The 14337-nt window shown below is 36.9% G+C and overlaps 1 protein-coding gene across 1 annotated transcript in view; it reads right to left on the bottom strand.

Moving 5' to 3' along the window:
* Positions 1-260: 260 nt before the first annotated feature.
* Positions 261-14337, bottom strand: part of LOC126234490 (alkaline phosphatase 4-like) — a 110049-nt gene continuing 95972 nt past the window's right edge. Inside the window, exons 5-7 of the mRNA XM_049943184.1 lie at positions 7038-7298; positions 3143-3381; positions 261-1485 (exon numbers count right to left, since the gene is read on the bottom strand). Coding sequence (XP_049799141.1) covers positions 1248-1485; positions 3143-3381; positions 7038-7298 — 738 coding nt within the window. The 3' untranslated portion in view covers positions 261-1247. The remainder of the gene's footprint in view (positions 1486-3142; positions 3382-7037; positions 7299-14337) is intronic.

The raw sequence follows: 14337 nt of genomic DNA on the forward strand, positions 1-14337 counted from the left end.
AGAAATAATGATAGTGCCCCACAGGTCCTGTGTTTGTCAATTCTTTTTGTAAATAGTATTAGAAAAAGTGTATGGTTTTCATATGTTGTACATATGTTGCATGAATGGCTCCATAAGTAATCAGTGATTGTGATTTTCTGTTACAGTCTTCAAACACATGAAAATGAGTCAAGGCTATCTTAAGATGCCTAATACTGTATGGAACAAATACTTCAAATAGCTCACACCAAAAAACCATGGCAGAAATAAAAGACTCTTAGTTAACAATCAAAACAGTGTTGTAATAGATAGTAAACATACAAAACATACTGTAAGAATACACCACATTTTGGGTAAAAAAAATGTAATTTCTTTGGGCTATTTTCTTTCAGAATATAGTTACAAAACACAGAACACCAAAGTCATATATGATAAACAGCATGTCCTGAGAGTCAGAAATGATATAAGATATTTAATGCTAAACTTAGAAGAGTCACAGACTAGAAGCACCTTGAAAACATGAATATCAGGTTTTGTTGTGAAATAATTTGTTAGAGAAATAAAGTTTGACAATAATACCAATAACAACAGTTGATCATATATTTTAAGCGAAATACACATTTTTTTTACCAGTGTAAAATGCAAATTTCATCCACAGAATGTTAGCTTTAAAAATTTTTTTCATATTTGTAACATATCAGAATAAAATTTTTGGTAGTAGAATTTCAGAAGTGGTATGTGTATACCTTTAAACTTTTGGTTCTAATGTTCTGTATTTGCACACGTACAGTTACATTTTATTTAAAAAAATGTAATTTTACTCTTTCAAAGAAGTTGTGTAAACTTGCCCGCAGCAACAAATGGCCTTAGAAATGTGAATGGACTTTTATTTTAATATCATTACAGACACAACTTTTTTAATCTAATTTATGCACCAGAATGACATAACTCTGCAGAGACTTTAACTGTTACTCCTGTCTGCACGGTACAACTATATAAAGTAGCTGAGTAATATAATTTGTTTATGGTTTTACAAATGCTGTACTGCAGGCATTGAAACAGGGTCACATAGGTGCTCTGCATGTGAGGGAATAAGTTTCCATTCACTCTTTCAATTTGCATAAAGTGTCTTAAGTAACAGCTTCTGCTGTTATGAATTTTAATACTGATAGGTTTATGTTGTACATATGTTGCATGAATGGCTCCATAAGTAATCAGTGATTGTGATTTTCTGTTACAGTCTTCACACACATGAAAATGAGTCAAGGCTATCTTAAGATGCCTAATAATATTGAAGCAAGGAGTGAAACAAGTGCAGTTACATTGAAGTTGTACATGTGTGCAGTGTTTGCAGAAGAAACCATAGCATCAGGCCCAATATTTGCTATGTGAGCCATAGCATGAGCTAAATAGTTCTGTTCATATACACCAGTGAAGAGATAGGCACCTGGACCAACAGCGTAGACAGCGACATCTTCTCCTCCATGAGTTTCATCTTTTAAATATCTGCAAAAATAATTGAAACTGTAATTATTTCCAAATAAAAAGTAATTTACAGAAAATGGGGTATTAGTATAATGTGTAGATAAGAATTCAATATAAAGATGTGATATCCTCACATGACTAAGTACCCTGGACATTATCATTCACTTGGTGTTATAACAAAGACTCTGGATAACCAGTCAGTTAAAAAAATCTGTTGTATTAGCATTGGCAAAAATACATCATTGGCCATGTACAGTTTCCTACCAGACCTAGCAGCAACAGTTTAATGCAATGACATTATGTAACCACTCTGTACTTCACATTTGCAAGTAGATTTTTGGTCATAAAACCATTGTAGACTGTTGTTATTGTGTGTCATGAAGTAAGTTAAATATAATTTAGTAGCATTTCCTTGTATGATGCAAATCTGCAAATCTTCTTTTGATAACAGAATAAACACATAAATAAAAAGAATACTGATTGTAATAGTCTAATGAAAAAAGAGCAATCTTTCATTCTCTCTTAATTCACCTTTGCAATGAATCTTTACAGTAATAGATTTTAACATAATTGGATTGTTAACATTTTTGCTATTTAAAGAATTGCTAGCTGTTCACTCAGCATGTTATCTGTAACATTTTATACACCTTTAAACATTCATTAACATGATGTTTGGCTGTCAGAGATAAACTGTAATCATTTTTTACATGCTATTAGAACACTATTTCTACGTAGACTGTGAGCCTTATCATATAATTACATGTGTGATGGCTATCTGGAATATAACAAACGTTTTATTCTATCTTGGGCCTGATAGGACCTACAGCCACCGTATTGGTGCCATAACATTCGTACTCTCAGTATGCATCCAGCATTGTTAGTGTGTGGACCATGTCTCTGCTACTTTGCTTCCTGTAATGTGTTGAAATGTGAACTGCAATAGAAAATCCCTCCAATTGTGAGATGCATTTTATGATTACATTTTTGTTGACAAAAAAACTGTAAACCAGTTGTCAAACACTGACACAGTTGAGGCAGGTGATCAGAACACACACAGTTAACCATAACTGAGAGCTTCTGTGGGGTTTTGGATGGGAGGTTTATAATCAGCCATCATATAGCCTGGATTTGGTGCTGAGCAACTACCAGCTCTTCTCAGCAATAAAGATATGGTCTGCCACATATCACTTTGACACTGATGCCAAATTGCATGCCACTATCAATTAATGGTTGCAGTTGCAGGTGACAGATTTCTACAGAGATGGTATTGAAAAACTTGTGCCATGACATGGTAAGTTCCTCAATTTTAATGATTATTATGAAGAAAAATAGCTTAAGAGTGTACCTTTAAAATATATATAATAAAATTTGATTTTTCCATTTTGTTAATTCTTTATTTCAAAACGTCTGTTACATTCTGGATAGCCCTCGTAATAAGCACAGCTATTTTCAGTTGTATGATCATATAACTTGCATATGAAATGCTTCACTAACAGCATATGCAGTTAGTAAGCATTACATGTATAGCTTACAGGATTACAAGTCTGAAGATGACTGCATCTAGCCAAAACTGGTAATCCTGTAATATGATGTTATCTAGATTGTTAACGAACTTGTTGAAAATAATCATTAATTGTGAACATAGATTCAGTATCTACGAATGGCATGCATGTCTTACCTAGGAGAAAAGTGTTGGTATGTCGGAGCACTCCGATTCATCTCCATTACATTCACCCATGTGCTGTTAGTGTCATTACTACGATGAGTATAGAAGCTTGGACCATTTGCATATGTGAGTGTCTCATATGGCTCTTCACCATCATCGTGGACAAAACCAAGGATGTCAGTACCACGGTTGGGATATCCACTTATGGACATTGTATGAGAGTGGTCAGCTGTCACCACAATCAATGTATCCTGGGAATTTAAAGGCATTATTAATCATCATGAATGTGAAGTAATTCACGTTAGTGTCATGAAATCATTTGAAGGTTGACCGCCACAGCACTCATATATTATTGCCTGAGAACATTATAATCAAAATTTTGTAGTCATATATGGCAGCATGTACACAGACTAAAATAACTAACCAATAGCTATTATTACTGTCTGACTCCTATGAACCACTCATTTCTCATCAGTAGATGAGTGACTGTCTATACTTATTTTCTCTATATTATTATTTCATGAGAATTATCATGAAAACAGGAAAAATGTCCTTACAGATTTTAAAAACTTAAACACTACATGAAGTACAGTTCACTGTGTATTATATTCAATCATGGTAATGATGATTTTGTTTCCACAGTAATTTTAGTACAAATACTCTTTGCCAGTGCCTCTCTAATGACTACAGGTATTGACAAACCATAGAACACAATGACCCAAGAAATATGTAAATGTGGTCAGGTTCCATTTAAGGAAAATTTTCGGCAGTGAACTGTATCTGTCAACACGAGTCGTAGCATGCTATAAGTTATGCAGCAAAATCATTGTGATAATATGGTTAGTATGGATCTGCCTGGTGTAATTCAGTATATGTGAGATGGAAAGTGAAAAGGGACCTCTTGTTGGAGAAATAAAATTTTCAGTACAAGTAAAAAATGTATGATAATGTCTAAAATATCCATTTTAGTTTTTTTGTGTATTATACTAATTTACTTCAGTCTGTACGTGCATGTATCAGTTTAAAAGTTGTTTGAAACCAATAAGATTCGGTAAGAGCATTGTAAGCAATTGATGTCAATCTTCTGAAAATGGTTACCTTATGGTTATGGAAAAATAACTTTGACCTGACATGAGGCCCCTTTCCAATGTCATACCTATGTGTGTAATTCTTCACAAAATAGCATCTCCTAAATTTTATAGGCATTTTAAGGAGCTCAGAGTAGCTTTGTATAAAAGAAGAACAATTTATGACTACAGTAATGCCAGAAAAGACAGGCTGATTCTTTCTATATCACAATTATAAATGCCTACATATGTTGCCAATTTGCAGTTGACCATAACATAGAATAAAAATACAAATATTCTGCTAAAAAAAAGCAGCTCAGGGTTCGCTAATTCCTCTTGAATTTGAACCAATTTACTTGTCTTTAAATTAATGAACACTGTAATGTGCTATAGGTCTGAAGTGATTAACCACATAGTGTGTAATGTTAACTAAGAGAATTCTGTACCATTTGACAAAAACATTTGAAGAGGATTATATATGCAGAATTTTTTTCTTAAATATGTTCAATTAAACAATGGTAATAATGTGAAACTTTGAAACACATGATCTCGAAACACCTCTTTTCCATCACAGATTGTCAACCTATTGTAACTGAGCCAAATTTAGAGATAGAAATGTGTTTTATTTTGCAAATTATTCATAATTTAATGCCAAACATAAAAATTACAGTAATTCAAATCCAAAATTTTTGACAAGAAGTCCCCTTTCACTTTCTGTGTCACATATGCACTGATCAGCCAGAACATTGCAACCAATGATCTACTATTGTTATAAACCCAACCAGGCAATAGCTCCTTGACACCTGTACTGCAGGACGAAGACAAGCTGGTGGTGGCCCCATTACGCTCTGGGAAACATTCATGTGGGCATCAATGGGTGCAGTGGAGCTCAAACAAGGTCCCATGAAAGCCAAAGACAATTTTACACTGGTTTCAGACCACATATACCCCTTAATGATGATCGTGTTTCCCGACAGCAGTGGCATTTTTCAAAAAGATAATGCACTGTGTCACAAGGCCAGGAATGTGATGGTGTGGTTCAAGGAGTGCAACATATCTGGAGTGTGACTGAACATAGCATCTGAGCTCATCATTCCCTTTCCCGCAATTTACGGGAATTAGGTGACTTTCATGTGCAGATGTGGTGCCAACTCCCTCCAGCGACCAACCAAGACCTCACTGCTACCATACCATGTTGTGTTGCCACTGTTATCCATGCCAAAGGTCAACCTACTGGTTATTAGGTAAGGGGTCATAATGAACAGTATCTATAAGGAACTAAAATTAGTGGACCTAGAACAAAAAAATAAAACCAAAGATTGTCCTTTACTACAATACTAAATTTGGTAGAGGGAATAAATGAGTTCAGTAAGTAATGCCTATTACTGTTCATCAGTTGGAATAGATTGCCAGGCTCCCATATCATTTAATATGAGTTGCCATTTCAGGTGAGTCCTTTTCATTGAAGTGTATCACTGTAACCAACAGGACCAATAAGCCTCTCAGACTCTTGGTTTATGTGATGTAACACACCTATCAGTTACAGTACGAAACTGCTCTTGATAAATCATGCAGCTAACTGACTAAGGAAAACCCATCACTTTCCACTGGTTCCTTTTCAGAGTAGAAAAAAAAAACAATTTTATCCTAACCTTTAATGCCAAGGGCGGGGTCTACTGAAACTCTCTACTTATTCATGCATCAAGGTTTGCTAGCTGCACAAAATCATCATGAGAAGGAGCCTCTACACAGATTAAAATGGAAGATGAGCCAGTGGTAACTTGAAACTTTGTGAAGCTACGTAGGTTGAGTTCAGCAGCTGCATTGATACAGCAGAGCCACAATAATAGCTATCTAGGTAGAAGTCTCAGTCTGACACAGTTTCAGTTGCTCAAAAATGATCAGTGGGAAGATGGTATACTTGTCTATGCTACCTTATCAATGTCATTTTCATTTTCTTATTTGATCAATTAATCACTTCTAGACCATACAGTGCCTGTATGCCCTGAGGTGACAAAAGTTATGGGATAGCGATATGCACATACACAGATGGTGGTAGTATTATGTACATGCTGTATAAAAGGGAAGCACATTGGCAGAGCTGCCATTTGCAAGCAGGTGATTCACAAGAAAAGGTTTCCAATGTGATTTTGATAGGAAGGTAAGATCAGATAATTTTATTGTCATTAGGCCATTACAGCAGTAGACAAATTTTTATAGAGTGTAATCATTACATTAGTAAATAGAACATCATAGCTTGTCAGTTGCTAGCTTACAGTTCCATGTTGCAATTAAAAACTATTTTAATTCATAAAAGTGGTTGACAACAAGCCATTTATGTAATTTTTTTCCTAAATGCACACTCTGGAAGGTTTTGTACAATCTGAGGTAGCTTATTACATAGTTTATGTCCATTACCTTACAACTATTGATTATCTTTGACAGTCTACGGTATGATCTATGTATGGATTTATTTTTTCTTGTGTTGTGATCATGAATATTATTTCTATGTTTTACACCATGCAGATTGTTTTCTGAACAGATTAACACCTAGCATGTATACAGATTCATGAGAGTCATTATTTTACATTCAGAGAACAAGGGCTTACAATGTGCTTTATGTTGAGACCATGTAATGACTGATAGCTTTTTTCTGCAGCAGTAATATATTTTGAACAGGGCTTGAGTTTTCCCAGAGAATAAGTCGTTACGACATAATACTTTGAAAAAATGCAAAATAAGCTGTTTTAACATAGGCTGTTGGTCACATTTCATAAGACACCTTAATAAGTAAAATTTAATACTAATGATGTTAGTGCATCAAGAGATGGGTTACACACCTTAGGGTCAGTGAGGGCAAGGGCTGCGGCAACAGCTGCTTCAAGCTCAAGAGTCTCCTCGAGTGCACGACGGGCATAGTTCTTGTGGTGGCCATGGTCAATACGGCCACCTTCTACGAGGAGAAAGTAGCCATTGCTATGACGTGACAGTAGACGCAGGGCTTGCTGTGTCATTTCTACCAGAGAGGGATGTTCTCTGGGCCGGCGAGCATCAGTGTATGGGATGTGTCCTGCACTGAAAAGTCCCATCAGGTAGTCCACCTGCAAAACACATGCAAACTACAAAATTACAGGCAAGTGTGTTTGTAAAAATTTTGTCAAATGGAGGTTGTTGTTGTGGTCTTCAGTCCTGAGACTGGTTTGATGCAGCTCTTCATGCTAATCTATCCTGTGCAAGCTCCTTCATCTCCCAGTACCTCCTGCAACCTACATCCTTCTGAATCTGCTTAGTGTATTCTTCTCTTGGTCTCCCTCTACGATTTTTACCCTCCACGCTGCCCTCCAATACTAAATTTGTGATCCCTTGACGCTTCAGGACATGTCCTACCAACCAATCCCTTCTTCTAGTCAAGTTGTGCCACAAACTTCTCTTCTCCCTAATCCTATTCAATACCTCCTCATTAGTTACGTGATCTACCCACCTAATCTTCAACATTCTTCTGTAGCACCACATTTCGAAAGCTTCTATTCTCTTCTTGTCCAAACTATTTATTGTCCATGTTTCACTTCCATACATGGCTACACTCCATACAAATACTTTCAGAAATGACTTCCTGACACTTAAATATATACTCGATGTTAACAATTTCTCTTCTTCAGAAACGCATTCCTTGCCATTGCCAGTCTACATTTTATATCCTCTCTACTTCGACCATCATCTATTCTCTTCTTGTCCAAACTATTTATTGTCCATGTTTCACTTCCACACAAATACAAATACAAATACTTTCAGAAATGACTTCCTCACACTTAAATCTATACTCGATGTTAACAAATTTCTCTTCTTCAGAAACGCTTTCCTTGCCATTGCCAGTCTACATTTTATATCCTCTCTACTTCGACCATCATCAGTTATTTTGCTCCCCAAATAGCAAAACTCCTTTACTACTTTAAGTGTCTCATTTCCTAATCTAATTCCCTCAGCATCATCCGACTTAATTCGACTACATTCCATTATCCTCGTTTTATTTTTGATGATGTTCATCTTATATCCTCCTTTCAAGACACTGTCCATTCTGTTCAACTGCTCTTCCAAGTCCTTTGCAGTCTCTGACAGAATTACAATGTCATCGGCGAACCTCAAAGTTTTTATTTCTTCTCTCTGAATTTTAATACCTGGTCCTAATTTTTCTTTTGTTTCCTTTACTGCTTGCTCAATATACAGATTGAATAACATTGGGGAGAGGCTACAACCCTGTCTCACTCCCTTCCCAACCGCTGCTTCCCTTTCATGCCCCTTGACTCTTATAACTGCCATCTGGTTTCTGTACAAATTGTAAATAGCCTTTCGCTCCCTGTATTTTACCCCTGCCACTATTAGAATTTGAAAGAGAGTATTCCAGTCAACATTGTCAAAAGCTTTCTCTAAGTCTACAAATGCTAGAAATGTAGGTTTGCCTTTCCTTAATCTTTCTTCTAAGATAAGTCGTAAGGTCAGTATTGCCTCACATGTTCCAACATTTCTACGGAATCCAAACTGATCTTCCCCGAGGTCTGCTTCTACCAGTTTTTCCATTCATCTGTAAATAATTCGCGTTAGTATTTTGCAGCTGTGACTTATTAAACTGATAGTTTGGTAATTTTCACACCTGTCAGCACCTGCTTTCTTTGGGATTGGAATTATTATATTCTTATTGAAGTCTGATGGTATTTCGCCTGTCTCATACATCTTGCTCACCAGATGGTAGAGTTTTGTCAGGACTGGCTCTCCCAAGGCTGTCAGTAGTTCTAATGGAATGTTGTCTACTCCCGGGGCCTTGTTTCGACTCAGGTCTTTCAGTGCTCTGTCAAACTCTTCACGCAGTATCGTATCTCCCATTTCATCTTCATCTACATCCTCTTCCATTTCCATAATATTGTCCTCAAGTACATCGCCCTTGTATAGACCCTCTATATACTCCTTCCACCTTTCTGCTTTCCCCTCTTTGCTTAGAACTGGGTTTCCATCTGAGGTCATACAAGTGGCTCTCTTTTCTCCAAAGGTCTCTTTAATTTTCCTGTAGGCTGTATCTATCTTACCCCTAGTGAGATAAGCCTCTACATCCTCACATTTGTCCTCTACCATGCCTGCTTAGCCATTTTGCACTTCCTGTCGATCTCATTTTTGAGATGTTTGTATTCCTTTTTGCCTGCTTCATTTTTATATTTTCTCCTTTCATCAATTAAATTCAATATTTCTTCTGTTACCCAAGGATTTCTACTAGCCCTCGTCTTTTTACCTACTTGATCAGGGTAATATTCTAAAACTGAGTTTTGATGTAACTGATTTGGTGAGTTTGCAAACACATTGTGTCCCACGTACTAAATTTGGTAAGAAGTACACAGTATCTCAAACAACTGATATCTGTCTGGTATCTTTAAGGTAGATTACTTTGACACCTAAACAAGAACCATACTTCAACAGTATATATAAAGTCGCGTTTTTGTGTTATTAATATGGACATCTGTGTCATTTTTTATCCAACTAGTTATGAAATTTAGCTACAAAATATTAACAAAAATATTCATTCATATTCCCATAAGGTTAGTTCAGAACTTAACATTAAAAATACAAAACAGAAATAAAAGTCAGAACAAATGAGAAAATTGTGCTGGATATCAGCAAAAACACCATACAAAAGATACTCATTGGATTAGAGAAACAGAGAATAAACTTTTAAAAAAGACTTATCCAGCTTTGATGTCACCTACACTTTGTTTACTAACAAAATTTCACATTTCATCACATTACTTGATTTATTGCATTGTTGTAATGCCATCTATTCTTTTTCCATAAGAGAATTAGGGACTAACAATGGGTACATATGCTGCTGCCATATTTATGTTCCACTGAAATTGTGTGTCATGGTGTTGGATCAGCGCTATTCTGCACCTCAATAAGATAATTGTGAGGAAATTCCAGAGAAAACATTAATGGCACTATTTCATTAGTATTCTGTATAGGGTCCTTTCATCTTGATTTCTAAAGTCACGGCGTTTAACATTATTACCTGCAACGTTAAATGTGCAGTTTAGTAGAATTATAGACAATCACTGATAGACATTAATGAGAATTCTGTAATAAATAAAGTCTTGTACCCAGATTCCAGAAGCAAGCAAGTGCTCCCTCATACAGAACCCCCCTCCCTCCTTTTTCCCAGGTACCTTTGAATAAAGCTTCAACATTTCCATATTGACAAATCATCAATATTAAGAGAAAAATACTCTTGAAATGAAGACACTGGATGCATTGGAATATGCTCAACCTCCCCTCCCACTTCCCCTCTATACACATATATATATAAACATAGGTGTATACATTCCACGCATTGACTAATGAATGAATTACATTCTACTTATGCAATTTAGAGTGCATTATTAAAGCAGTCCCTATTCACATATAATTCCTCTGAAGAGCAGAGGAATTGTTTTGTGTGGAGGCATTAGATCTGACTGAATGGCCAGCAACACAATCAAAAATTGTATGAAAACATGTTTTTCTCAGGGATGTAGAATCCTCATTCAAAATTCAATTTCTGCAAGAGCATAATGAAACATAGTGTGACTCTTACACCAAGTCCCATATCAGAATCAGGTAATTTTTATTTCAGGGTGCACACTAACATTGTGCACTGTAAACAAATTTCTTCTAGTTATCTGAGATCCTCAGTTATGTCAGTTATTCAAATATGAGGTAGAAATGTCATTCCTTATGATAAACTGACGTAAAATAACCTTTATTTCTTTTCAATTTTAGACTCTAACTATTTGTCCAGCACAAAACTCTATGCTTGATGTCACTGCACTGCATTTATTGTGTTCATATGGATGTTGTTGTTGTTGTTGTTGTTGTTGTGGTCTTCAGTCCTGAGACTGGTTTGATGCAGCTCTCCATGTTACTCTATCCTGTGCAAGCTTCTTCATCTCCCAGTACCTACTGCAACCTACATCCTTCTGAATCTGCTTATTGTATGCATCTCTTGGTCTCCCCCTACGATTTTTACCCTCCACGCTGCCCTCCAATACTAAATTGGTGATCCCTTGATGCCTCAGAACATGTCCTACCAACCGATCCCTTCTTCTGGTCAAGTTGTGCCACAAACTCCTCTTCTCCCCAATCCTATTCAGTACCTCCTCATTAGTTGTGTGATCTACCCATCTAATCTTCAGCATTCTTCTGTAGCACCACATTTCGAAAGCTTCTATTCTCTTCTTGTCCAAACTATTTATCGTCCATGTTTCTCTTCCATACATGGCTACACTCCATACAAATACTTTCAGAAAAGACTTCCTGACACTTAAATCTATACTCGATGTTAACAAATTTCTCTTCTTCAGAAACGCTTTCCTTGTCATTGCCAGTCTACATTTTATATCCTCTCTACTTCGACCATCATCAGTTATTTTGCTCCCCAAATAGCAAAACTCCTTTACTATTTTAAGTGTCTCATTTCCTAATCTAATACCCTCAACATCACCCGACTTAATTCGACTACATTCCATTATCCTCGTTTTGCTTTTGTTGATTTTGATCTTATATCCTCCCTTCAAGACACCATCCATTCCGTTCAACTGCTCTTCCAAGTCCTTTGCAGTCTCTGACAGAATTACAATGTCATCGGCGAACCTCAAAGTTTTTATTTCTTCTCCATGGATTTTAATACCTACTCCGACTTTTTCTTTTGTTTCCTTTACTGCTTGCTCAATATACAGATTGAATAACATCGGGGAGAGGCTACAACCCTGTCTTACTCCCTTCCCAACCACTGCTTCCCTTTCATATCCCTCGACTCTTATAACTGCCATCTGGTTTCTGTACAAATTGTAAATAGCCTTTCGCTCCCTGTATTTTACCCCTGCCACCTTTAGAATTTGAAAGAGAGTATTCCAGTCAACATTTTCAAAAGCTTTCTCTAAGTCTAAAAACGCTAGAAACATAGGTTTGCCTTTCCTTAATCTTTCTTCTAAGATAAGTCGTAAGGTCAGTATTGCCTCACGTGTTCCAGTATTTCTACGGAATCCAAACTGATCTTCCCCGAGGTCAGCTTCTACTAGTTTTTCCATTCGTCTGTAAAGAATTCGAGTTAGTATTTTGCAGCTGTGGCTTATTAAACTGATTGTTCGGTAATTCTCACATCTGTCAACACCTGCTTTCTTTGGTATTGGAATTATTATATTCTTCTTGAAGTCTGAGGGTATTTCGGATATCTCTGGCAATTCTTTCAGTACTATTTGAGTTCCTTGCAATTCAATACAGACTTGAATTATGGAAGCAGGATGTCATGTACACACATGTCCATCCAAAGAACTGCTCCATGTAGGATTGGTACGAATGTAAGAACTATGAAACATACTGTATATTACTGACTGAAGTCTGAGGGCAGTGGCACCACATTATTGATGTGGAAGTAAAGTAACGCACAATGCAGGTATTTCGCATTCGTGTGCAACAATCGACAGCACCCTTGACCGCCTGAATGCCATGTCGAATAAGAGCTCAAGAAGTCATTGGAAACGCTCGAGGGAGAGTCCTCAGCAGCATCTGCTGCTCTTTCTTTCCTTACGAGATACCGTCGATTCGCGCAGTCGTTATTGCAAAAGATGTCACCAAAGGCAATCGCTTCGTTAGCGGCACGGCGCCTGGGCTCAGAGCAGAAAGAACTTCTGCACTATATGGTGTCATAAAAAAGGGAACTGACACACTTAACATTCCCAGAATACTACGTGCCATTCTGTGTTGAGGAACAATCACACAATCATTGATTGTTAGTGGCAACTACTGTATCAGTTCACAATGGACTATGCTCCATTGGTGTTTCACAAGCAGGTCAAGAAATAAGTGTTGAAGATGATTTGGATTATTGTGACAGGATGTGGTTAGGTGTTGTCCAGCTAGACTATAAAACATTAGCACTAACATCAGCCAAGTCTATTGTTTCTGTACAGGTTGATTCTCATGCCTGATAGGAAAGTGGATACCCCCTTTCCCTCCCCTGTGCATGCCTAAAGCTCAAGTGATGTCATTATGACCCACATTAAACCAGGGTTTGTCCAGAATGATATTTTGTTCCCAATTTGAAAGCTATATTCTCATTTCCCTTTGTACTTAATCACTCAGCCTTGTTGGAGGAAAAGCCTAGTGACATACTGTGGTGGGAACAGTCCATCCATTGAGGAAACTTTTCATTGCTTGAAATGTCTATTAAGTCGTTAGAGCAACAAGAATAATGTGATCTGCACAGTTGCTATTAGTATATTTACCAAACATATCAATATTTAAGATGACTACAGTTTCCATTATGAATTAAGTTTGAGCTATTTGTACCTCCATGCATGACTTCTGGCTTTGTGGAAGCATGAAATACAGGTTAGATTCCTCCAATGCAGTAGCAGGATGGAGTTCCAGCACATTTTGCTGTTCAGGTGCATGAGCTCCTTGATAAATAGTTTCAAAGCCCATGGATTTGACATGATTCAACAGAATCTCCAGACCCATTGAAACGGCTCCTACGAGACCTGGACCTTACCATGCCAGTCAATTCATTATGGGGAATAATGAAGTCTTTGTGGCTAAACATAGACACAAGACAAAGAATTTTGTAGAAGTGTTGACGAGGCCTTTCTAGGCATAACTTCTGAGATGCTCTGTAAGAAGTCTAGAAGAACATGGAGATGCATACACCTCTGTCTAATACATGGTGGTGCACCTACAGATGTGCTGGATACATAATTTTTATGTGAAAGTGCTCCAACATGCAATATGTTATATTGACAAAGGAATGCAGGGACGTCTTGGACACAGTATAAATGGGGATGTATTTCTGCAAGAGATAAAGGCAACAAAATTGCACAAGGCAATATTCATGATCAGATGTTATGTGAAAACATCTAGAACGAAGGCATTTGAAAACAAGTTTACTGGAGGTTGCAGGTTTGAGTCCTGCCTCAGACCTGAACATTTATCGTTGTCTATCCATATGAGTAGCCCAGATGCAAAAGCCACTAAATGTATTTTTTGTCTATTTTGAGTTACACATAGTGCTACAGTAATTTGAACTAATTCATGTGTTCCATTGTACTTCAAGTTCTACGCTGAAACCTG

The sequence above is a fragment of the Schistocerca nitens genome, chromosome 2, assembly GCF_023898315.1.
Source record: "Schistocerca nitens isolate TAMUIC-IGC-003100 chromosome 2, iqSchNite1.1, whole genome shotgun sequence".
Taxonomy (NCBI): domain Eukaryota; kingdom Metazoa; phylum Arthropoda; class Insecta; order Orthoptera; family Acrididae; genus Schistocerca; species Schistocerca nitens.